General features: G+C 38.6%; 2 protein-coding genes across 6 annotated transcripts in view; one reads left to right on the top strand and one right to left on the bottom strand.

Moving 5' to 3' along the window:
• The first annotated feature begins 3486 nt into the window (after positions 1-3486).
• Positions 3487-6605, top strand: LOC149813482 (protein BREVIS RADIX-like). Its single transcript, XM_089991926.1, has 4 exons — positions 3487-4244; positions 4726-4861; positions 5547-5917; positions 6527-6605. Exons 1-4 carry the CDS (start codon positions 3763-3765, stop codon positions 6603-6605), a joined length of 1068 nt encoding a protein of 355 aa, XP_089848052.1. The 5' UTR covers positions 3487-3762.
• A 1912-nt stretch (positions 6606-8517) lies between these two features.
• The window catches only part of LOC149813481 (cyclin-dependent kinase F-4-like), a 72515-nt gene continuing 57457 nt past the window's right edge, over positions 8518-23575 (bottom strand). For 3 of the 5 annotated variants that reach the window (XM_089992327.1, XM_089992329.1, XM_089992328.1), the window contains 6 exons: positions 10919-10987; positions 10773-10833; positions 10490-10606; positions 10328-10359; positions 10168-10246; positions 8518-9062 (listed from right to left, as the gene is read on the bottom strand). In XM_089992327.1, coding sequence (XP_089848453.1) covers positions 8839-9062; positions 10168-10246; positions 10328-10359; positions 10490-10606; positions 10773-10833; positions 10919-10987 — 582 coding nt within the window. In that variant the 3' untranslated portion in view covers positions 8518-8838. The remainder of the gene's footprint in view (positions 9063-10167; positions 10247-10327; positions 10360-10489; positions 10607-10772; positions 10834-10918; positions 10988-23575) is intronic. The other 2 variants (XM_089992332.1, XM_089992330.1) reach the window with 1 other exon arrangement.

The following is a 23575-nucleotide window of genomic DNA, read 5'->3' as shown; positions in this document are numbered from 1 at the left end:
AGCCTCCTAAACCTCTGGCAGAGTAGAGGCAATTGAAAGAGTCAGACTGATCGATTGAGATATATCCAAGCTGAAAACGACTGGACTCACACCTAAACCTGTAGCTGTGGGACTATTTGATTTGCAATGAACCTGTGGAGTCATATTGTGCCAAGGCTCCATTTTGATCATCTATGACTAGAGATCTCTGTATGTCTAAGCTAGGTCATCTAGGGCTTGTTTATGGCCGCACATCTATTCTTAAGGTTTCGTTGAATCGCTCATTTCTCGAACTCGGATTAGAGATACACATATCTTTGGACCTCAGGGAGCAAAAACAATAAGTACCATATATCTGTTTTTCTTTTTCTTTTTTGTGAGATCTAAGATTGAATTTTTGTTTGTCCAATCCTATCAGTTAATCTAGCCATCAATTCAGCAAAACAATTTATTATCAAAAGTCCAGCAATCTATTTGGATCGGGTCGACATGAATCCATTTAATCTGATTGGATAAACCCCTACTAGATTCAATTGAACATATTGTTGAACCTAGTGCTAGATTTTCAAATTCAAGTCACATTAAAACTCAAGAAATCTTATTTCAGTGGCATATCATAATAAGTCTCAACTCCCCTTACATGTAAATATCAATCTTATATGGGCAAAGAGATACCAGGAATCATATCAAATAAGAGTTTGCCATACCAATATTTCAAATTCAAACTGGCATTTGAGCTATAAGCATTGATTTAACTATTTTCTGCAACGTCACTATAAAGAAAAAAGGGAATTTTTTTATTCCCAAGATCCCTTTCTCATTTAGTTTGATGCTTAAAGTACCATGTGGGCTCCCCAGTATCATTACTCAATAAGGCACTATGATTTAAGTGGAAAACTGCAATATCAAATATGCCCAACTCCAACTAGCCGTATTCCTCACTTTCTTTATCCATAGCAGCATTGCACACATACCATTTATTGCATATAACACACTTCTAGCCATATTGTAACCACATTGATTGAAGAGTACCACTCTAAATATGATATAAATAACCGATTTGGGTATTTGGATTCAAGGTATAAATCATATGCAGGTGTGTGTTATTATTTTACAAACCCCAAAGCAAACGTGCAAGAGAAGCATATTTACATTGCAGGCCCATGCTTTTTGTCACAATTTGGTAAGCCCCCTTCAAGTTTTGTACAACACCAATATGCCCCCTCATGCTTTTACGTATCCCCCAAGCCCACAAGGGTTCTTTAAGGTTAAAAAGCAGGGTTAATTCAACTTCAAAATTTGTACATCAACACTTTGAAGTTTGGAACAAGAACAAAAAAAGAATGGTCACAACACAACATCCTTATAACGGCAAAAAAGTGAAAAGAGGGGTAAATCAGTAAATTTATGACATAGTTAAATGTAGATACGAGACTTGACAGTCGTCCAGACCTAAAGTCCTAGACTGCCGTGTCCCCTCCTCACTTCAATGCGAGCCAAAAAGCAAATACTCTCTCCGAGACGAGACCCCCCTTAGCCATGATTCCATAAAACGGCAGCAGACTGGGCAGCCACACACCCCACAAAGAAAGAGATTTTAAAAAAGAAAGGCAGTCAGCAAGCGCTAGAGAGAGAGAGAGAGAGAGAGAGAGCACCAACCATTGAAAAACCGGCAGTTTACCTGAAAAGCCGATCTACAAAGACCAGGGAGCCAAGGAAAGGATCGAGAAGAGGCCTGCATTCAAAGGTCTGAACTGGGCCTAGCCCAAAATGGTGGATGGCCAACACTGCATCAATGGCCCCATCTATGCTGTTTGCAGTCACTGAAAAGGGGCCCCTAACCACTTAACAAAAGGGCCAGAGCAAGGCAGAGTGCAAAAGAAGAAGAGGGACGTAAGGCAAACAGGTCTCTCTCTCTCTATAGAGAGAGAGAGAGAGAAGAGGTTCTTCAACAGCATCAGGAACAGAAGAAACGTTTCTAAGTTAGTAGGAGTTACTGTGGATCAAAGCATTCAAGTCTCCAAGGTGAGAGAGAGTGCCAGCTTACTTCCATGTATTTCACTCTCATTACAGTAAATTTCTGTTAGATTTTGGAGGTGGGTAGGCATCTGTTTGGATGCCTAATCACCCCAGATTCGGAGGGTACATTTTTCACATAGATGGGAATTGATGGGAATGAGGAATGCAGAGGAAAACGAATTTTTTTTCCTTTACCCTTGGCCCATACTAAGAGCAGAAAATTGCAGCAAATCTTTCGGGCTAGATTGCTGATCCAAATAGATTTGGATCATTCTCTTTCCCTTGACTATGATCCTTTTCTTTCTTTTTATTGCACGGGGAAACCGGCATTGGGTCGGGAGATCTGTCACATTCTAAAGCCCTATCAACCTATGGTCATCATACCCGGCGAAGCTTTTAACTCTGGAGCCTGCTGCTTTAGCCATGCGGCAAACTTGAAGTTTTTTTTTTTTTACTTTTTTTTTATTTGTTATACTTATCATTTTGTGTTTGTTTGTGTTTTGTAGAGGTGGTGGCAGGACCAGAAGAGAGAGAGAGAGGGAAAAAAGAGGAGATAAAAAGATGTTGACGTGCATAGCGTGCTCAAAGCAACTTGAAGTGGACGGGGATGAGCGTGCCACCCCTAGAGTTAAAAGCTTCGCTGCTCAAGTTAGTATGGTTTGATTTTTTAATGCACCAACTTATCCAGAAAAAGTGGGATAAGTTAAGAACTTTCATCTTTAAGAGTAAAGATTCTTCTTGAGTTACTTCACTTTTCTGGATAACAAACGACCCATTTCTCGTCTCTTCTCGTTTCATCTTAAATGTTTGTTCCTTTTCTTAGTGTACCAAGAGCGCATCCTCACAATGTGTTCTTCTTGGAGGGAACAGGATCAGGACCTTCCGTTGTGGGATAGGATGGGATCCCGTTCGATGCCAGTGGGACCCACACTGAGCCTTTCTGGACCGGGTCGGTCTTCTCTTTTTTTCTTTGGCAAGGACCCGTGTCTCCTTGTCTCGGGTTGTTCTCTGGCTGGCTTTGGACGTGTGTCTGTGTGTGGTTGTGCTGCATGCATCAAGATTGCAGACTCCATGCGGGGGCTATCAATGGATCGGGTTACGGGATCAGATCCGTGGTTCTGTAGATGGGTCAAATGGGTCTGTTTCGGATCGGATCCGAATTAGGTCCTCATTGATCTTTTGTTGTGTCCCAAGTCCAAACAGGACAGGAGTGCTATTCGTGGTATGACATGTCTGCTCTGAATATCCGACAGGAATCTCAACGTACCACAAAAGTATCTGAAGTCCAAAACCGCCTGGGGATTTTCCACTATATTAGTCAGACTTGGGGAACCTATGGGAGTAGTCCCTGGGTCTGGGTACGGATCTGGTCTGTCGTGTCGTGACCCTGTATCCAACTGGGTCCGACCAGGAACGACCCGATCACCTAACCATGTTTAGCCGGACTAGAGGTCCAGAGATTTCAGATCCACAGATCCCTAGGATCTGTAATTGCGTGGAAACGCACAGTAAGAGAATGTGCATCATCCATTTTTTACATCAAGGTGAGGGTGGTTCATGACATTTGAGGGTAAATTCCATTACCCCACTTTGTGCACCAACGATTTAGTGAATGGGAGAATGACCAAGAAATTGGCAGGTCCCGAGTTGAATTCCAAAGGAATCAAGGATCAACCATTTTTTTTTCTTTTCGATTGCCTGGACAAAAGAGAAAACATCTTGTTGTTTATTCAATAATTTCTGATCTCTAATGAACCTCTTGGTATGAAAAGGTGTATATCATATGCTGGAGAGTCTATTCTGATGAAGGTTTTAAATATGGTGCAGATCAAGGACATGGCTCTCAAATTCTCTAGCGCTTACAGGCAATGCAAGCCCAGCACAAGCTCAAGCAGCAGCAGTAACCGCAAAGGAGGCCATCCATTTACAGATCTTGATGCGGCGTCCGAGAGTTTGAATTATGGATGCCAGAGGACAGGGAGCTGCAGCTCTACTCCGGCATGGGACTTCCATGCTTCCAGCAACAGAGACCTCAGCGTGCTACGAGATTCAACGCGACAGAACAATGCCAATTCTTCGACTGCGGAACTTGCCGGACTCGATTCGGTGTCGTCGCGCTCAGGCGAGTTTGTTCTTGTCCAGGAAGATGAACCGAGAGAATGGATGGCTCAAGTAGAACCAGGGGTTCTCATCACCTTTGTATCACTGCCTCAGGGAGGGAATGATCTTAAACGCATTCGTTTCAGGTAACTTTCTCTTCTTCAATGTCTTTCTTGGTAGACATCTGTTCAAATTTACACAACACAGTCCAACTGAACTCTTAATATATTCAGAATGTAGTAGTTTGTATAAACTTAATTAACAGGGACACGGCCTCCTTTTCGCATGCGCATAAACACATGCAGAGAGAGAGAGAGAGAGAATTGTGCATCACCTGAGGCAGGATATCACATGGTTTAGTCACATGAAACTGAATCCTGAGCTGGTGCAGGGTCTGGAAGATCCACCATGAGTCTGTATCAACTCAAGTTTCCTGAGTGTCTATGTAAAGGTCCATAAATTTAGCTCTTAGGGCTGCATTATCCCGGAGACCAGCACCGCTAGCTCTTCTTCTCCATGCAATTCAGCTTTCTTAACACCTTTTCTGTTCATCTACATAAATTCAATTCAGTATCATAATTCACCAAAGCTTTCAGCACTCTCTTGATGGCATTGATTGGTTTACAGCCGAGAGATGTTCAACAAAATCCAAGCTCAACGATGGTGGGGTGAAAACTACGACAGAATTATGGAACTCTACAATGTGCAGAGATTCAGTCGGCAAGCCGTCAATCTTCCTACTCCACCAAGGTCCGAGGATGAGGTATGATAACGATTTCTGGTACAGTCAAGGGCCTTTTAGCTAGGTCACTTTTACTCGATAGGTTTGTGTATTTGTCGGTTAACCATTGCAAGTGCATGTCAAGTCATAGGAGATTGGTAACCCTGTTGAAGCCTCTGTCACAAGGATGCAGCAAAAAGGACACAGAAAAAGCCATTCTTGCATGATTTTTCATCAAGTACATAAGAGGACAAGATACGAGAGTGAATTGGAGCATCTCTGTGACATAGGTTGCAGCCTTCTTGGCACCATGGTTCCCCCAGCCAGGTTCTATTATAAATATCTGTTAGTATCTTCTGTGTGATAAATTCAGTGAGACTGGTCACTCTCACACCTGCAATTATGATCATCAATGTGGAAGATGGTTGATAGATGCACCTCTGGTCGTTTTTTATTCATCATAATAGGAACAATTCATTGGCAACAAATTTGTTCTTATATTGGAAGTCTTCTAGAAAACCTTAGAGCATCACTAGCATCTATACATCCTAACCCATGTTGGGCATCAGCCATGAGATGGATGGTGTTTGAGAGCCGTTATGTGATCCGTAGAGAACTGTACATAGGGAGCTAAGTGCAGCAAGGTCTCTCATCCTTTCTCATTCTGTGGAATCATCCTGTTTTTTTCTTATTTCATATTGAAGTCTAATCTATGCTTCATATGCAGCAGAGAGATTCTGTGTCGAGAATGGGATCTGCACGGGACAGCCCTGCCACCCCACTGAATAGGGAGGCATATCCTCGGAATTTCTACAGACCACCAGGGAAGCCATATTATGCCGAGCCAACAGAGGCAGCTCATCACTATGATGCAGGATCCACGTCAAGTCCTCGTATCCCAGGTTGGGGTGGGAAGAAAGAAACTCATTCGGTGGATGCATCAAGAACCACAAGCTCCTCCAGAGATGAAGCCTCTGTATCACTGAGCAATGCAAGTGACATGGAGAATGAGTGGGTTGAGCAAGATGAACCGGGAGTATACATCACCATAAGAGCATTGCCTGATGGAACAAGGGAACTAAGAAGAGTTAGGTTCAGGTAACTTATTTTTCTTTTTTCCTAACTGACTTTTTCATTGAGACCAGTCAAAACTATATATACAGCTCTTCCGTTAAAAAAAAGAATCAAATTTATCCTTCTTGGACAAGGGAGAAAGTTTAGCATCCATAAGATCTTTATCCTGGTATTGCATATGATGTTCCGTAGTCTTACAGCCTACATTGATGTGAAAATGGATGATGGTACCATCCATTTTGATTATCAGACATAGAGAACACCATGTTGCTGTCCAAATTTACTATCATTCATGGTGATCCAGCTGCATATTGCACCAAATTTGAATATCAGCTTTATTATTCAAATGTTGATTACCAGGGACAAAATTGCTTAGATTATATTTTGGAACAGCGATTATGATGTACTGACTTATGCAGATGGTAGATGACACACAGAAATGCAACTTATTAACAGTAATAGAATATTAATGCATGGCTGATACTGGGCTATCCTATCATAAAATAGCCAGGCCTTGTAAGAGGCTACAGACCAACTTAAATTTGGAATTATAACAATAGATCTGGGACTTGTTTTTGATGATTTGTTACTTGAAAGGTTCAAGACTTAAAATATGAAACTTTGTAATTGTAGCCGCGAAAGATTTGGAGAGGCACACGCCAAGATTTGGTGGGAAGAAAACAGAGAAAGAATACAAGCTCAGTATCTTTGAACAATACACAGCTTCAATTGAGGTAAATTCTTTGTGGAGTCTTTCTTTTATACTTTTCTCATATCCTTCCATCTAAAATTTCTCCATCTCTGTAATATAATGAACTAGCAATGTTCCATTTATCAGTTTCCAAAATTTGATCCAGTGGCTGCTTTAATGTGCTAGCTTCCGTTGATATCCGACTTAAATAAATATCTGGCAGCAAAAACATCTGCAAACGATTGATCTTTCAACCAATCATATCATGAGAATCACAGGTCGGATAAATGACAGACCTTGACTTCCCCACTTCTGGGACCAAACTGTATGATCCTTAATACATTTCTTTTCTTATTATCAGCCGAAGGAAGAACCATAATCCATGATCGAGCAATAAGATGCTGTTACCAAATTTTACCTTCCATGCTTAATTAGTAAGGTCATATCGTATTGTACCAACAATCAGAGTTGAACCATCCAGGCCCAAATATCCAATTGAAACATACTACCGGTGCAACAGTTGCAGCTTCAAACCATTGCAACTACAGAGCAGCCAAAATATACAGACCCCAGGAACTGGGAGCAGTGATCCAGGGCCTTAATTACCTGTGTCTGGCAGTGAGTCACTTGTTTGGCTTGCAATGTCACTATAAATGAGTCGTTTTTGTGGAGCCGATGCTAATTCGAGGTTGGAAACTTTAGACTACAGCCTGTCATGAGCAAAACAAACATATGACTGAAGTGTTGTTTACAGTAAGCTCTAAAATGCTTCAAAAGGCCTCCTTGGAAACTTGTTTGGTCACCTTGATCTCTGAATGCAATCTGATAATGGAATCTCTAAATAAGATCAGACTAGGATCTACAATAACCTATTTTGCATAACGTTGATACATCCAGTTTTGAACCATGTCTAAGATTCATGTCCAAGATTCAGAGCTAAACTCACGCTCACTTCAGGTTTTGCACTGGGTATACCATTTACGGCACAACCATTCAGGACATTGCTATCGGGGTGTGATATATCAGTTTCGCTCCCAAACAGTTTGGACTAAACTCAGATAAACATAGATCGGTCTTCAATTTGTTTAGAGTCCGATCATGATGAGCATATAAGCATAGTTCCTTGCATTTGAATCTGATTCCAAGTCGGCGCAGGGCCGAAAACCAAGGGCTGGTGCCCCATAGTTCAAGCTCTAAACTGAGATATCTGAGAACCATCCACTCTTAAACCAGGTCGGCAACTTAAAATATGACTCGATTGGTCTATACTAGAGCAAGCGTAACCAACCCTACCGAAACACAATTATATAATTCACAGCAGCATGATTCTAAGAGGCTACCATTGAGGCTTAAACGGATAACCCCAACAATGATGTATTTTATCAAGTATTGTTTCACGGTTAATTTTGGTGAAAGCTAGACTTCAATCCAAGAAAAAGCTGGGCTTACATTCGCTACATATCTCTGTTGACTTCACCCCAGAAGACGAGAATCAACGGCCACAGCCATAAGCAAGACAAAAACACCATAAATGTGATCAAACGCCAGTAAAAGCAAAATCAGTGATTGAAATGGACCCAACGTAGATGAGCCTCTAAAGCCATCGATTATGATTTGTTAAATGTGTTTTCCACTGTCAAAATGCTTCCCCTTCCCTATCAAGGTCTTAAACCACTTCAGCAGGCCATGTTCACCATCAGCCTCACTCCGAGTTACCACGATCCACATCAACTCAACATACAGATAAACCAAGGCGAACTCGATACTCTAAATATAGATAACAAAACAATTTGCAGAGAAATCCTGTTCAAAATAAGTTTAAATCGCAATCAACAAACACCATGGTGAAAAGCTTTTTGGAGGGAAGCAATTACTAATAAAAAGAAATCTCCACTCTAAAGGGGTTTCATGCCCTCACTAGAAAAGCCGAGTTAAAAACAAGCCATCAATAATTCTCACTGTATGATCAGGTTGCCATACCTTATCCACTTGTTATTAAACAGGCTTGGCCGCAAACTAACTCATGACAACAGATGTGAACATTACTAATAAAGCATTCAATGAACGACTGACTCAAAGCTACTAGAACATAAGCACCAATGATTCTACCAATCTTAACATGCAGAAGTGTATAGGATTAGGAACAAAGCATGTACATGTGAATAAAGGTTTGCCAGTCACTAATCCTAAAGGTAACACAAAACCAATGTCCACAGAAAGCTATGTACCAACAGAATGTATCAGTTTCTCGTAATCAACCCGCAACCTTCCTGGGATAGCTCCTACTGACATGTGCAGGAATTCCATGAGCCCGACTGAACAAATCAGGCTGGCTGTGCCATCCACCAGCCTTCATCGGAGGCCTCACTGCACTTCCTGGATGCTTGTTAGAGCCAACCATCGATTGGCTCGTCTGGTTCACTCCATTCGGACTAGCATCAGAAACGCCTCGTGCACTTCCATACCTGCTAACAGAAGCTGCAAGGAGAGGATGCAAGATTAATCAGGATTTTAGCACTGGCATTTTGCTATTGATACAATAAAAGACTAGCAGGGTGGATCACTGCCCAGAAGTATGATTACACTGTAGGCAAGGTGCAATCTAGTGTCAATGCTTGGATGCTACTGGCCCACGTTACCTCTAGTTTAAAGTCAACAACACTTTGACCCGACACATAATACTTAGTATCCAGTGCAAAATTCATCGTAGAAACATGAGCACTGCATAACACTAGCAATAGGATTGGAGGTGGAAAGTAGCCACTGCATAAATCTGAATCATCAGATTTCAATTTGGAAAAGCAGCTGCTAGAAAGAGCACAACACTTTTGAAGTTGGCCAAAGGACATGTTTTCATTCAAAAGAATCAAAACAATGAAACAATGGGTTAGTAGAACCTGAAAAGATTAACAAGTTCAACCAACAAAAAAAATTGAATTCATTGGAACACCACCACCCAATCTATTCTTGCAAATACGGCACAGAAACTTTGAAGAAAGGATTAAAACTTTTCCTACTTGAGTCACACCATTGGTTAAGTACAAGTAGAGCACTGTGGCTAAACCCTGGTTTAACAAACAAGGAAAGTTGGGGTCCGAAGGTATATCACTACCCATGTAATCAACAACCTGTAGGGGTAGTGCTACATCCCACAATTCTGCAACTCAGATTGTTGCAAAGATGCAATCTTTGGACAGGTTTTCATCGAATAAATAGTAAGTAATACATCCATCACTGCCTCAAAACTAGAAACAGTAGCTTTCACAAGTAGAGCACTGTAGGGGTATACGATTCTAACATTTCCAATAAAAGGAAACATTTTCACAAGTTTCAGCATGACTAACTGGTCAAAGAAAGAATCAATTTGGTTCCTTAATTTAATTTTGCCAAAAAAAAACTTCCTATTTTCATCTTGTAACTGGTTTAAGACATTTGGTGATAGATGAATTCAAGTTAATAACACCCCACCGTAAGAATAAGTGCAGCCATGTCCAACTACTTGAACTGAGCTGCCCTTAAGGGCGAGAAGCCACATTTTGAAGCAGGAATACAAATGAACCATGATAATGATAGGAATTAATACCCTTGACTGGGCTGTTCCTCACTGGTGGTCTGTATCTTGGCTGTCTGGATCCAATTTTGTTCTTCTCGATCTTATTATCCTGCAGGGACACTGAATGAGCAATTGTCCAAATTATGCAACAAAAACTTAAAATTGGAAAGTGGAGTGACTAGTTCCTCACAGGGCTATCCATTTCCAACTTTCGCTGGACACCTGGAAAATTAAACGTCAACAAGAAATTATTCATCATACAAGGATATCGAAACCATCACAGCAAACATGCAAAAAAGAAAAAACAAAAACAAAAACAAAAAACAATCACAAAAATTCTCAAGTGAATCACCGGAATTCAAAGAAGCATGCGTCTTTGCAGTAGAAAAGTTGCTTGAAGGCTTTGAACTAGATAGACTCTCGACCACTCTCTTAAAGCTTTTTTGCTCCAAGGCGCCTCTTACCCCAACTAATGCACCATTCAATGAATGTGATATCGGCAATAAGCATGAGAAACAAGTGAACACATGCATTATATATATATATATATATATATATATATATATATAAAGAGAGAGAGGTCCCTAATTTTTTCACTTTTTGGGGAAAAAAAGTTGAGTGGAACAGTTACAAACCAGGAGGTGTTTTAGACACCATTTCCTTCGCTCGAAGTGAAGGAGGAATATAGAGGCACTGCTGAAAAAAGATATTGATAGTTAACATCAGAAAGTGAAGCATATGCATGAATTTAAATGGTTTAGGATGAAAGCATGAGCAAAACCTGGAAGAAAGAATGCCGAAGCACCTCTACTGCTGTTGGTCGCATCTTCGGATCCCATGAACAAAGCAACTAAACAAATTCATAACAAAATAATGGTCTTATGAGCAAATGAAAATGCACAAGATTCACATCAAGGCTCAAATGTTTACGTTTTATATTATATACCATATATTTGCACAACTAGAACTCTTATATTATGTCCAAATCAACTGACTCAGGACCATCATTTTCATCATGCATGCAGTAAATTTAAACAACCAGACTCCTCTATTATGTCCAAATCCACTGATTCAACTTGAGCTACGCAAATACGAAAGGAATTCAACTCTACAGTAACTGATTCAGCCAATACTCTCCAAAAAATTCTTTCAATGACTTAAAAAAGAAAAAGAACAAGAAAAAAGAGACCACAACTATATGTAAACACATCTTGATTACAGTTGTAAGGTTAAATGATGAGAACTAAGCTTGTTCCATTACAAATTCTTCTCTTAACTAGATTCATAATTATTTATAACTTGGGCAACACAACAGGGCGTTGACTATGCAACCTAGACACAAACCAAAAACCAGTTTCTGTGCAAGGCTTGAACTCTTTCCTGCCACATGGATCTTAGCATGAACAACTACTCTGGGGTGACCACAGGACAAGATGTAAAGAATTCAAATATAAGACCACAATCAATTTAGACTATGGGTTCAGCTGGAGATAGTGCTTATAAGACCCAGATCCAACCAACTTAGCACCCTTACTGGATTTGGTTTTACATTTCAATCACAAACCAAATTTGGATATGAGAACCCCAAAATATGTCCAACTATTTAGCTATTTGGATCTAGCAGGTGATCTCGCCGGTAAACTGCAATCTGTCTGTTCAGATATCAGACCCTGACCTGACCATCGATGCCTTTAAAAAAACACTTCACCACTGTATTGAAATCCATCAACTCCTTAAAAGGCTCATGGCATAAAATCAATCCCAAAATTTATTTATTTTTTAAATAGCAAAGAATAAAATCCGCTGACACCTTTAAAGAATTCTGTTGAAATCCACCAAATCCTTAAAAGGGCTCTTGGCATAAAGTCAATCCCATAATTTCTGACATTTTCACATAACATCAAAGAACCTACTGCAGCAAATAGTGAGGCGTGAGAAACTCAGGCTACCAAACCAGAATGCAACATAGGCATCACCACCGCAACCCACAGCTAAGCTCTTACAAGTGGAGCAGACAGGTATTTCAAAGGGAATATTCCATTTAGGGGCCAATCTTTTGCCCCTAATTCAAAAATATGGGCCACACTTTTCTGATTTTCCAAATATGGGCCAAAATTTTCTGACAACTCCCAAATAAGGGCCTGAGGTTAACACCCTGGAAGGAATGACATGTTTATGTATTAATCCTGTTCTATAAGAGCATACTGGTCAAATGTTGTGTTTTATGCTAATCAGTCATAATGTATTCTGGTTGAGGGTAGACTTGTCTTTTGTCTAACCCTATTGTAAGTTATATACTAATCTAATGTGAAGGAAACCCACAGCAAATTCGTGGGATTGATTGCACTCTTGTCATCTACTTCTCTCTCTCACGATTTCTGAATTCAGGTGTGACCTAAAACTATGATGGTATCATTTAGATTCAAGCTTTCACTCTCTTATTTATCTCCTCTTCCTATCGATTTTCTTTATCTTTCTTTCTTTCTTTTAAAACCCTTTCTTTCTTCTTCCTCCATTTTTCACTCTGTTGTTGGGTTGTTGAATCTGTCCAAACCCAAACATAATTTTTGTTGCTGATCAATCAGATCTGTATCATTCTGAGATATATCTCCTTGTTTCAATCAATCCACTTTTTCGTGACACACATATACATATCGTTTTCCTTCTCCATTAATCTGAATTGTCTATCTGATCTGAAAATATTTCTCAAAAACAAAAAATCATTTCCCTTTTAAATCTGTGTATTGCTTTCTTAGTTTGCATTCCATGAATATGTGGGTTCCATGCAAGAGTGCTTCTGTTAACCTGAACACATTGTTCAGGTTCTGGTTGTTTGCTCCAGGTCGTCTGCAAAAACAAAAACAAAAAACGTGATGCTTGTTTTGAGTAGTTTTTCTCTGGATTATTTTTCTGATCCCTATCGCTGCTGTCATTACATGGCTGCAAACATGTCTTTCACTTAAACCATAAATTTCTCGTTCCTTTCTCAGCTTGTTCCGGAAAAAATCACGTCTTCCAACTTCCTAATACGGAAATGTCAAATCACTCCATTCATTGAAAGCTTGGATTTAATGGGACACCTGGACAATTCTGATCCTATTCCCTCTGAGTTCATTATGAAAAGGAAAGGGGAAGGAGAGAGTGTCAAGACAGTCTCCACGACTAATCCGGCTTGTAGCTAGATTCGACAAGATAAAATGATGGTTGCATGTCTGCTATCTACGCTTTTGCAGGAAATTCTTGTTGGTCTTGATGATGGATTGTCAGCCAAGGATTTGTGGGACAGGTTACCCCAAACTTATTCCCAGGCATCAGAATCTAGAGGAATGCAGTTGAAGAGTTTCAAAACACAATGCGAAAAGACTCTTCGGTAATGGAGTATATGAATAAGATGAAGCATGTTGCTGATGAACTGGCACTTATCGATAGGCCTATTGCAGAGGAAGATCATGTACAACAGATTTTAGCAGGATTGAGTCCAGAATATACCCTGTTGGTTGTCTCCTTGCAGTATCAGAAGTTACCAAGTTATGAGGGTCTTTGTGCTTTATTGTTGCATTTTGAAGCATCACATGTACAGAGAGTGAAAAATGAGCAGCATGATAATACCCATGAGGTGATGAATACAAATTCAAGTGCAGGGCGTCGACGGAACTGGCAAAATAACTGAAGAGGAGGAAGTGGCAGAGACAAGGGTACTTGGACTGGTGGTAGAAGCATTTTACCTCTCCCACAAAATGGCTTTCGTGGTGCTGGTCAAAACACTACTCAACATCGGAATGTGGTGCAGTGTCACTCTATAAGAAAAGAGGGCATACAACAGACAATTGAGATTTACCAGCTTATGGTGTTGATGCCATTGCAAAGAAAGTGGATTATAATGGTAACAAGGATGTGAAGACACAGGAGAATCGTACACAACAGGGACAGCACGGACAACAAAACAATGAGATTTTGGCAACCACTTTTGAAGGTTTGAAGTTGGATCAGAATGCACCCCAAGGAGAGTGGATTCGGGAGCCAGTAATCTTGTGACTGGCAATGCAGGTATGATTTGTAATCTCAAAACCTTTGATCAGCATGGTAGAACTATTACTAGAAATGGGACTACTCACCCCATCACTCATGTAGGAAATGCCCAAATCTTGTGTAAAACTGGTCATGTGTCCCTTCCAATTACTTTTCTTGTTCTTGGAATTAGAAAGAAATTTCTATATCCTAATTATGTGATCAAACAGAATTGTATTTTGTCTTTACTTGTATGCATGTGAAGGATCAGAACGTACGTTGAAGGAGTTAGACGAGGGAGTCTTTATGTCATCAAGGAAGCTCATGGTCCTTATAGTTCAAGTTCGTCCAGTTTGGGCTCTTCAGGAAGTTCAAAGTCCGAGGTGTTGATCTCGAAGATTAAGCCTAGTTTGAAGTTGATCTTTGGCATAGTCGTTTAACACATTGCAGTGTTCCATTCTTGAAATCATTGTCAAATAAAGGTGTCTTGTCTAAAGAGTCCTATAATAGTGAGTCGGTGAATGAAACATTATGTTCAAGTTGTCAAGTTTGTAGGTCATCAACTTCTGATTCAGCTTTAATAAAAGAGCTTCCTGATCATTTGAAATTGTGCATACTGATGTTTGAAAGCTTGCACGCAAAGATTCATTTTTCATCTAGTAAATACTATGTCACTTTCATTGATGACTACAGCAGATTCACATGGGTATTCTTTATGAAACACAAGTCTTATGTTTTTCACACCATGGTGTATGTTATTAATCCGTTGCCAATGAGAATTTTAAGAAAACAATCACTGTACTACATGTTATATGGTACGGAACCACCTTATGATGAATTGTAAGTATGGGGTTGTGTTTGTTATGTACACATCTATGTCACATGGGTACGGGTAGAGGTACGGGTATGGAGGATATGATACAACATTTTCAAAAAATGCGGGTACGGGGACACGGCTATATATATAATTATATATAGTGTGGATCAAGGTTGCCAAACTAGGAAGCAACCGTGGGAAACGATACGAGAAGCAGAAGCGACGATGCATTTTAAAATGTATAGGAAGCAGAAAGCGAGGAACAAAAAAAAAAGCAATATAAGAATTGAATGAGAATAGAAATGAAACACAAATAAAAACTAAAATAAAAGTGACTTCTTAAATTTCATGATTTTTTAGTGTAAGAATTAAATTTTTAACAAAATCTAAAAATGATGACTACCAATTTAGAGAAAGCACATGGAAATGAATGAGAAGTGTGAGAGAAAGTATATAAAAAACATGAAAAGTACACTGAGAAAACATATAAGAAGAATAGACGAAGCATGTGAAAGCATAAGAGAAGCGTGGGAGAATCGAGATTCCCATCAAGTTTCTAAAGTGAGGAGTATCACGTTTCCGACAAAAGTTTTCGAGAAGCGAGCTTCCCACCTATCTTAGAAGCCTTTGGTAACTCTAGTGTGGATTCAATGTAAGATTCATATAATGGTTTATAGATCTAATACAATTTTTAGTAAAAAAAGATAGTTTTTAGCAAAAAATTAATTTTATTGATGTTTTTAATAAATGTGAGGAGTAAACTGATATTTTTTATCAAGAAAAGGGTTAACTGATATTTTCAATAAAAAAGGTAAAGTTATAATATAAAAAATAAAAAAGAAACGTGGGTATAAAAACAGAAGAGGGAGAGGAGGGCATCTCTCTCTCTCTCTCTCTCTCTCTCTCTCTCTCTCCGAAGAAGGAAGAGAGGGGTCCGAAGAAGAGGAAGAAAAAGGCAGAAGAGGTACACATCTCTCTCACCTTCTTTCTTCTTTCTTCCTCTTCTTCTCTTTCCTCCTCTTCCTCTCTCTCTCTCTAGAGAGAGCATGAGAGAGGGAGACAAAGAGGAGGAAGAAGAGAGAGAGAGAGAGAAGGAAATCAAGAGAGAGACATAGATGGGAAACCCTAAAAGAGAGAGAGAGATGAGAAATGCTAGTCGAGAGGGAGACAGAAAGAGGCTGAGCAAGGCTGCGAGGCGAAGCGAGGGGGTTAGGGCACAGGGAGACAGCCAAGAGAGAGTGAGGGTTTTCATTGGGCCAGGATAAAAATGTTACAATGTAAAACTGTACATATATATATATATATATATATATATATATATATATATAGATATATAATAATATTATATTATCATATATATATATAAATATATTTTTCATTTCTTTCTTTTCTGTAATTTTTTTCCTTTATTTTTATTTTTTGTCTTTATGTCATCTAGTTCAGTTTGAACTAGAATGACTCTTGCTAGTCAAGTCTTGTCCAGACTTGACTAGCAATAGAGCTGTTGGACTGATAGTCCAACAGCTCTTAATAGAGTTGTTAGAACGACACAAACCAACAACTCTAAATAGAGTTGTTGGACACAGTCCAACAGCTCTATTGAGTCCTCTTTCAGCTGTGTATATAAAGGGGTGCAACCCCTCTTGTATTTTAATTCCAATGCTTCTTAAGCAATTGGTTTTTCATATCAATAAAGAATATATTTTTATTTTTATTTTGTTTCCAGTTATACCCTTTTTAAGGGTTATATTTTAGTGTCATTCTTGACACTTGCCCTTGTGAATCTAAGCTTGTGTTTGGAAGATCCCCATTTCATTTCATGGTATCAGAGCCGCGGAAGTACTAAATCTTGAGGAAAAGTTGTCTCGATTTCCGTGTCCGTTTGCAAAAGTGTTCGCCACTTGAAGAGAAGTGTTTTATCACTTCATTGGGGAAGATTTCATGTCTTGTTGTATTGTTTTTTCTTCTTTCTTTTTCATTTTCCCTCTTGTTTCTCTTCTATCCCTATTCTTTCTCTCCTTGTAATTGATGGATGACAATGATAAAGTCACCATCATGCCTATGAAACTAAGCGATACGAACTATGTAACATGGGCTTCAATCATGAAGCACCATATATGGGGAAAAGGCCTACGGGGGATTGTGGATGGTTCTGATTCGAAACCTAAGCTATCTCTTACTAAAAAAAGAGGGAGATAAAGATGTGAAATTGTCTACGAAGAGACAATACGCATACAAGCATAAATACTTTAAAAAAGAAGTGCACGAAAGCACTCTCACAACACTTGAACAAAATACGCAAAAAGCGTATAAATAATAAGCATGCAATAATGCATGTATTTCATAAAATGGAAGCAAATGCTTCAGACTCTCAAGCTTAGGAAATACAAAGGGGGAACACCCCTATTTATACAAGAACTAAGAGGTACAAAAAGGGGGCTCCAAAGGAGTCGTTGGAGAGCCCCCAACGACTCTATTGGGGGACCCCCAATGCACCTTTAATAAAAAAGAAAAATAAAAATGAAAACATAAAAAGAATTACAAAAGGAAAATAAAAAAGAAAAGTACAACATATTCCAAATAGAATATGCGCAAGATTACAATAATACCCTTTTTGGGTAAGAAATAAAAAAGGTATATAAATATATATTTTTATATATATAGAGATACATATACATATATCATATGTATATGTATCTCTAAATATGTAAATATATATATTTATATTTACAACTAGGTTTTTCGGAGATACATTTTAACACCCCCCCCCTCAAACTTACGGTGTGATAACCGCAAGTTTGTCAAGAAGGAAATGAAATCTGGGCGAACATAAAGCTTTGGTGAAGAAGTCTGCAAGTTGATACTCAGACGTCACGTATGGTAGATCAATGACCTTCTTCAAGTATTCTTCTCTGACATAATGACAGTCCATCTCTATATGCTTTGTTCGCTCGTGAAAGGTGTGGTTCTTGGCAATATAGATTGCACTTTTATTGTCACAGCATAGCTTTGTTGGTTCTCTGATAAACACACTCATATCTTCTAAAAGGCGTCGAATTCATACAATTTTCATGATGGTAGATGCCATGGCCCTATATTCGGCTTCAGTGGATGATAGTGAGACCTTCTGTTGCTTCTTACATCGCCATGAGATCAAAGACTCACCTAAGAAAACACAAAAGCCAGTAGTGGAGTGACGGTTACTAGGGTCACCTCCCCAATCTGAGTCAGTATAAGCAAGCAATTTCAATTCAGAAGAAGAAGATAGAAATACTCCCTTATTCACAGTTCCCTTCAAATATCTGATGATGCGAAGCACAACACTCATATGAACGGTTGTAGGAGCGTGCTGAAACTGACTGGCGATGTGTATAGCATGTGACAAATCAGGTCGAGTAATGCTAAGGTACATTAAAGAACCTACCAACTGCCTGTAAGGAGTAGGATCGGTTAGAGGAACACCGTCGTCAATCTTCATTTTTGCTCTCACAACTTCAGGAGTTTCGCATACTTTGACATCAGAAATTCCCGACCGGTCAATAATCTTGCAAGCAAGTTTAGACTATGATAGAAAATAACCACGTTGCGAATAGGCAACCTCAATTCCAAGAAAATATGTCAGAAAACCTAAGTCTGACATCTCAAATTTTGAAGTCAAGACGGACTTAATACCCTTGACTCCTTGAACATCATCACCTGTAATTAACATGTCATCAACATAGAGTAATAATATCACAATCCCTGCATTAGATTTTCTGGTAAATAGGGCAGTGTCAGTATAACATGAGGAGAAACCATTTTCCAGCATTACACTGGTAAATCTGTCATACCAGGCTTTGGGGGCCTGTTTTAAACCATAGAGAGCCTTTCGAAGACGAAGAACTTTATTTTTAGGGATTTCCATGCCTGGTGGAGCATCCATATACACTTCTTCGTTAAGATCACCATTTAAAAAAGCATTTTTCACATCCATTTGAAAAATATTCCAATTTTTAATAGATGCAATAGTAATAAGACATCTGACGGTAACCATTCGGGCTACAGGAGCAAAAGTTTCTTCATAATCAATTTCATACTCTTGCCCATACCCTTTTGCAACTAAGCGAGCTTTATACCTTTCCAGGGATCCGTCGCTCTTAGTTTTAACCTTAAAAACCAATCGACAACCTATAGTTTTCTTTCCTATGGGTAGAGTTTGGAAATCATAAGTTTCAGCCCTTTTAAGAGCATTAAGTTCATTTTGCATGGCTTCTTGCCATTCTATACATTTTTTAGCTTCTTCAAAATTCCTTGGCTCAAAGTAAGAGTGAATGGCACTAAGACAAGCCCTATACCGGGGTGAAAAGGAATCAAAAGAGACAAAACGAGTTGGAGGTCTCCTATTCCTCTCAGATCTTCGGTGATCGATAGCAGGAACAAGCTCACTATATTGGTCAATGGCACTTCTAAAGGTGTCTTGGTTTCTACGTGAGTAGGTTATGGGATCACTTGAAATCCGGTTTTCTTGTTCATTGAGTAAGTTAGGTTCTTCAACATCACCATTATTATCCCCATCATGGTTTGATGATACATCATCATCACTAGATATATCATAATTACTAGTTAAAAAGTCAAAAAGGAATGAGTAGTCAAAAATTTCTTGTTGAGAAACATTTTTTTTCAAATTCACTTTCATTTTCTAAAAACGTTACATTTCTATAAACATATAACTTATCATCTCGAAGATCATAGCAACGAAACCCTTTTTGAGTTTCGGAATACCCAAGAAAGGCGCAGGGGATAGCCTTGGGAGAGAGCTTGTCATTTTTATTCGTAAGTATAAAGCACTTACACCCAAAAACTCGTAACCTATTATAATCAGGTTCAATCTTGTATAAGATCTCAAAGGGGGATATTTTCCCTAATATCCTAAATGGTAAACGATTTATCAGATAAATAGAAACAAGAGTTGCTTCAGCCCAAAAAAATTTAGGAATGTTTTGGGAAAAAAGAAGGGTCCTAGTGGTCTCAATGATGTGCATGTGTTTTCTTTCGGCCAACCCATTCTGTTGGGGGGTTTTAGGACAAGACCTTTGGTGAATAATTTCGTGATCTTCAAGATATACTTTAAATTGGTTGGAGAGATATTCTCCTACAGAATCACTTCTAAAAATCTTTATATTACTATTGAATTGATTCTTGATCATTGAATGGAATGTTTTAAAACACGTAAAAACTTCATGTTTGAACTTAAGAAAATAGATCCATGAATATATGGAGAAATCATCCACAAAAATAACATAATAAGAAAAGCCTCATTTTGAAACAAGTGCGGGTCCCCAAACATCGGAATGAACAATTTCGAAGGTTTTAGATGAGAACATAGTTCTTTGCTCAAAAGGTAAACTTTGCATTTTTCCGAGAATACAATCACTACAAGAAAAAGAACTTTTACATAGATCCTTCGCAAAATGTAAATAAGATAACTTGGTGACATTAGGATGACCAAGTCTCTTGTGTCACACATTTATATCTTTGTTCCAGGCAACATTACAAAAAGATTTTGGAACTTCGAGAGATTCCATATAGTATAGGTCTCCTTTTCTAAAGCCTTCCCCAATCAATTTCCCGGACCAACAATCCTGTATTAAACATTTATCACATGAAAATTTAATATCGCAACCATGGTCCGAGAGTTGAGAAACAGAGAGAAGGTTTAAGTTTAGTTTAGGTATAAATCTAATTTTTGGAATGAAAAAATTTTGAGTTTCAAAATTACTTATTCCCTTAATTTTAAGAGAGGTTCCATCCGCAGTGGAAACAAAGGATGAAGAAACATTTTTTAAGTAATCGGAAAGTGAAAACATGTTTGGAGACATATGAAAAGATGCACCTGAGTCCAAAAGCCAAGAGACTTTACCTGGGATGGAGAAGTAGATACGGCGGCACCGGATGTAGCTCCCTTGAGAAGAGGTTGAAGGGCTTCCACTATTTGATTTAAAGAGAGTGCCCCACTTGATGATGCCTCTTCCTTTTGCGGTACACCGGTGGTAGCCATGGCGAGAAGCTTCTTCCATTTGGGACATATGAGCTTGATATGCCCCGATTCTTTACAAAAATGATAGATAATCTTGCTATAGTCCCTCTTTCCTCTTTGTCCACCATCTCCTCCTTGATTTTGTGATTTGAAATGAGGAGGCCGATAGGTCTTTATATTATTTCTGGGTCTTGATACGGCATTGACCTCATTGTTTTCTTCATAATTACAAGGAACCGCAAGAACATTTGGTCCTTGTTTACATAAACTCATACGAGTCTCCTCACTACTTAATTTGGTGAGAACATCTTCAAGAGAGGGAGGAGTAAATGAGGATAGAAGTGACGACCTTATTTGCTGAAATTCCGGTCTTAACCCATTCAAAAAAATTGAAGAACCGATCTTCTTCAAGTTGCTTGTGGCGGAGTTCAATTGCCTCTCCACTTCATTTTGGTTCAAGCATGGAAAGCTCATCCCAAATGAAGGAAAGGTCGGCAAAATATTCCCTAATAGACATTTCACCTTGAGTAAGGGAGAGGGCCTTCTTTTGAAGGTAATACTTATAGGATAGATCTCTTGATGTATACATTTTCTCGAGATAATGCCAAGCTTCCGATGCTTTCTTGAACTTGATAATGTTGGCATTAATCTTTGTTTCGACAGATGCGAAGAACCAAGAAAGAATCTTGAAGTTCTTCATTTCCCATTCGTCGTGCTTCTTGGAGTATTCTTCAAGAGCTTTGATCCTTTCCTCTCCCTCAAGAATCTTGATTTCACTTCCGTCCATCACGGTTATTTTGGGTTCCGGTTCCGGTTCCGAAATTATGCCTTGCACATAACCCCATAATCCTTTACCTTTTATGTGAGCCTCCATGTTCCCGGCCTAAATATGATAGTTGGACCCATTCAATATGATAGTTGAGACTCTTTTTCACCCATTAAGGAGTAAAGAAAATGAGAAGAGGGCGTACCAACACAATGCTTAACTTATAGCTTGCACAAGATCCTTCTAAAATATTTGAGAAGCAAGATCCACCACTTCGACTTCTAAGAATCCGAAGGCACGATTTTCGAGGCACTCGAAAAAAGGAGAATCCCACAATCTTTAATCACCAACCGAGCTCTGACACCATGTGAAATTGTCTACGAAGAGACAATACGCATACAAGCATAAATACTTTAAAAAAGAAGTGCACGAAAGCACTCTCACAACACTTGAACAAAATACGCAAAAAGCGTATAAATAATAAACATGCAATAATGCATGTATTTCATAAACATGCAACAATGTCCCAAACTTAAGGAGCTGAGAGAAAAAAGAGCTGCAATTGTTGGATCAGAGCCTAAAGATTCCTTAGCCCAACAAATGGAGATTCATGAGCCTCTTATCAAAGGTGTCTCTTCGTCATCCGAAGCTTCAACCGGCGCAGCAACCTCATCTTTTTCTGATCCAGGTAAAATTTCTTGGCTCCTTGACTCTGGTGCATCTTTTCATATGACCCCAAATAATCAAAGTCTATCCAAATGTGTTAAAAATAAAACAAGTGTGTCAAAGGTCTTTACTGCTGATGGGACTTCTCTTGAAATAGAAGGAATAAAATTTTTTGAAAAAATTTATAAAACAAAGAAATTTTCTATTCCAAAAATTAGACATGTTCCCAAATTAAATTTAAATCTTTTATCTGTATCTCAAATTTCTGATTATGGGTGTAATATTTCTTTTTTTTCTCATGATTGTTGGGTACAGGATCGCCAGTCAGGCAAGCTGATTGGGGAATGCCATAGAGAAGGACTCTATTACATGGATTTTTTGAAAATGTCGAAGAAAGCTTTTTTGTTATAATATTCAAAAAATAGAGTTGGAACTATGGCATAAGAGACTTGGTCATCCACATATAGCCAAAATCTAACATTTTTCAAATCTAGGGAAATTTTGTAACTCTGAATCATTTGATTGTAAAGATTGTATTCTCGGTAAAATGAAAAGATTACCATTTCAGAACAGAACCTTTTTCTCTTCAAGACCACTTGAATTAATACACTCGGATGTTTGGGGTCCTGGATCAGTAATTTCTAAAGGAGGATTTGTTTACTATGTTATTTTTGTCGATGATTTCTCCCGACATACGTGCATTTACTTTATCAAACATAAGTCTGAAGTATTTTCATACTTTCAAACTTTTCATAATATGATTAAAAACAAGTTTCAAAATGATATTACTATTTTTCGCACAGATTCAGGGGGAGAGTTTTTATCCACAGATTTTCAAAATTATCTTAAATTACATGGCATCACACATCAAAGATCTTGTCCTTATACACCTCAACAAAATGGACTGGCAGAACGAAAATATCGTCATATTATAGAAACCACTAGGACTTTATTAATAGCAAATCAAGTCCCGAAAGACTTTTGGGCATAAGCTGCCTTACCTGCTACCTATCTCATTAATAGGATGTCATCTTCTTCGTTACAAAATATCACTCTCATTGAAAAACTTATGAACATTTCTCCAAACTACTCTAGACTAAGAATATTTGAGTGCAAATGTTTCATGTTTACTGACAAAAATAATAAACTTTCCCCTCGTGTGATT

This window comes from Nuphar pumila, chromosome 16, assembly GCF_984573655.1.
Source record: "Nuphar pumila chromosome 16, dmNupPumi1.hap1.1, whole genome shotgun sequence".
Classification (NCBI taxonomy): Eukaryota; Viridiplantae; Streptophyta; class Magnoliopsida; order Nymphaeales; family Nymphaeaceae; genus Nuphar; species Nuphar pumila.
The sequence above is the reverse complement of the archived record's forward strand: the minus strand, read 5'-3'. Positions and strand labels throughout refer to the sequence as shown.

Bases quoted from the DNA above. Each gene is read 5' to 3' on its own strand.
- LOC149813482 (XM_089991926.1), top strand. From the start codon at position 3,763: ATGAAAAGGTGTATATCATATGCTGGAGAGTCTATTCTGATGAAGGTT. The intron at 4,245-4,725 runs GTAACTTTCTCT...ATTGGTTTACAG, and splicing joins CTTAAACGCATTCGTTTCAG to CCGAGAGATGTTCAACAAAA. The intron at 4,862-5,546 runs GTATGATAACGA...CTTCATATGCAG, and splicing joins CACCAAGGTCCGAGGATGAG to CAGAGAGATTCTGTGTCGAG.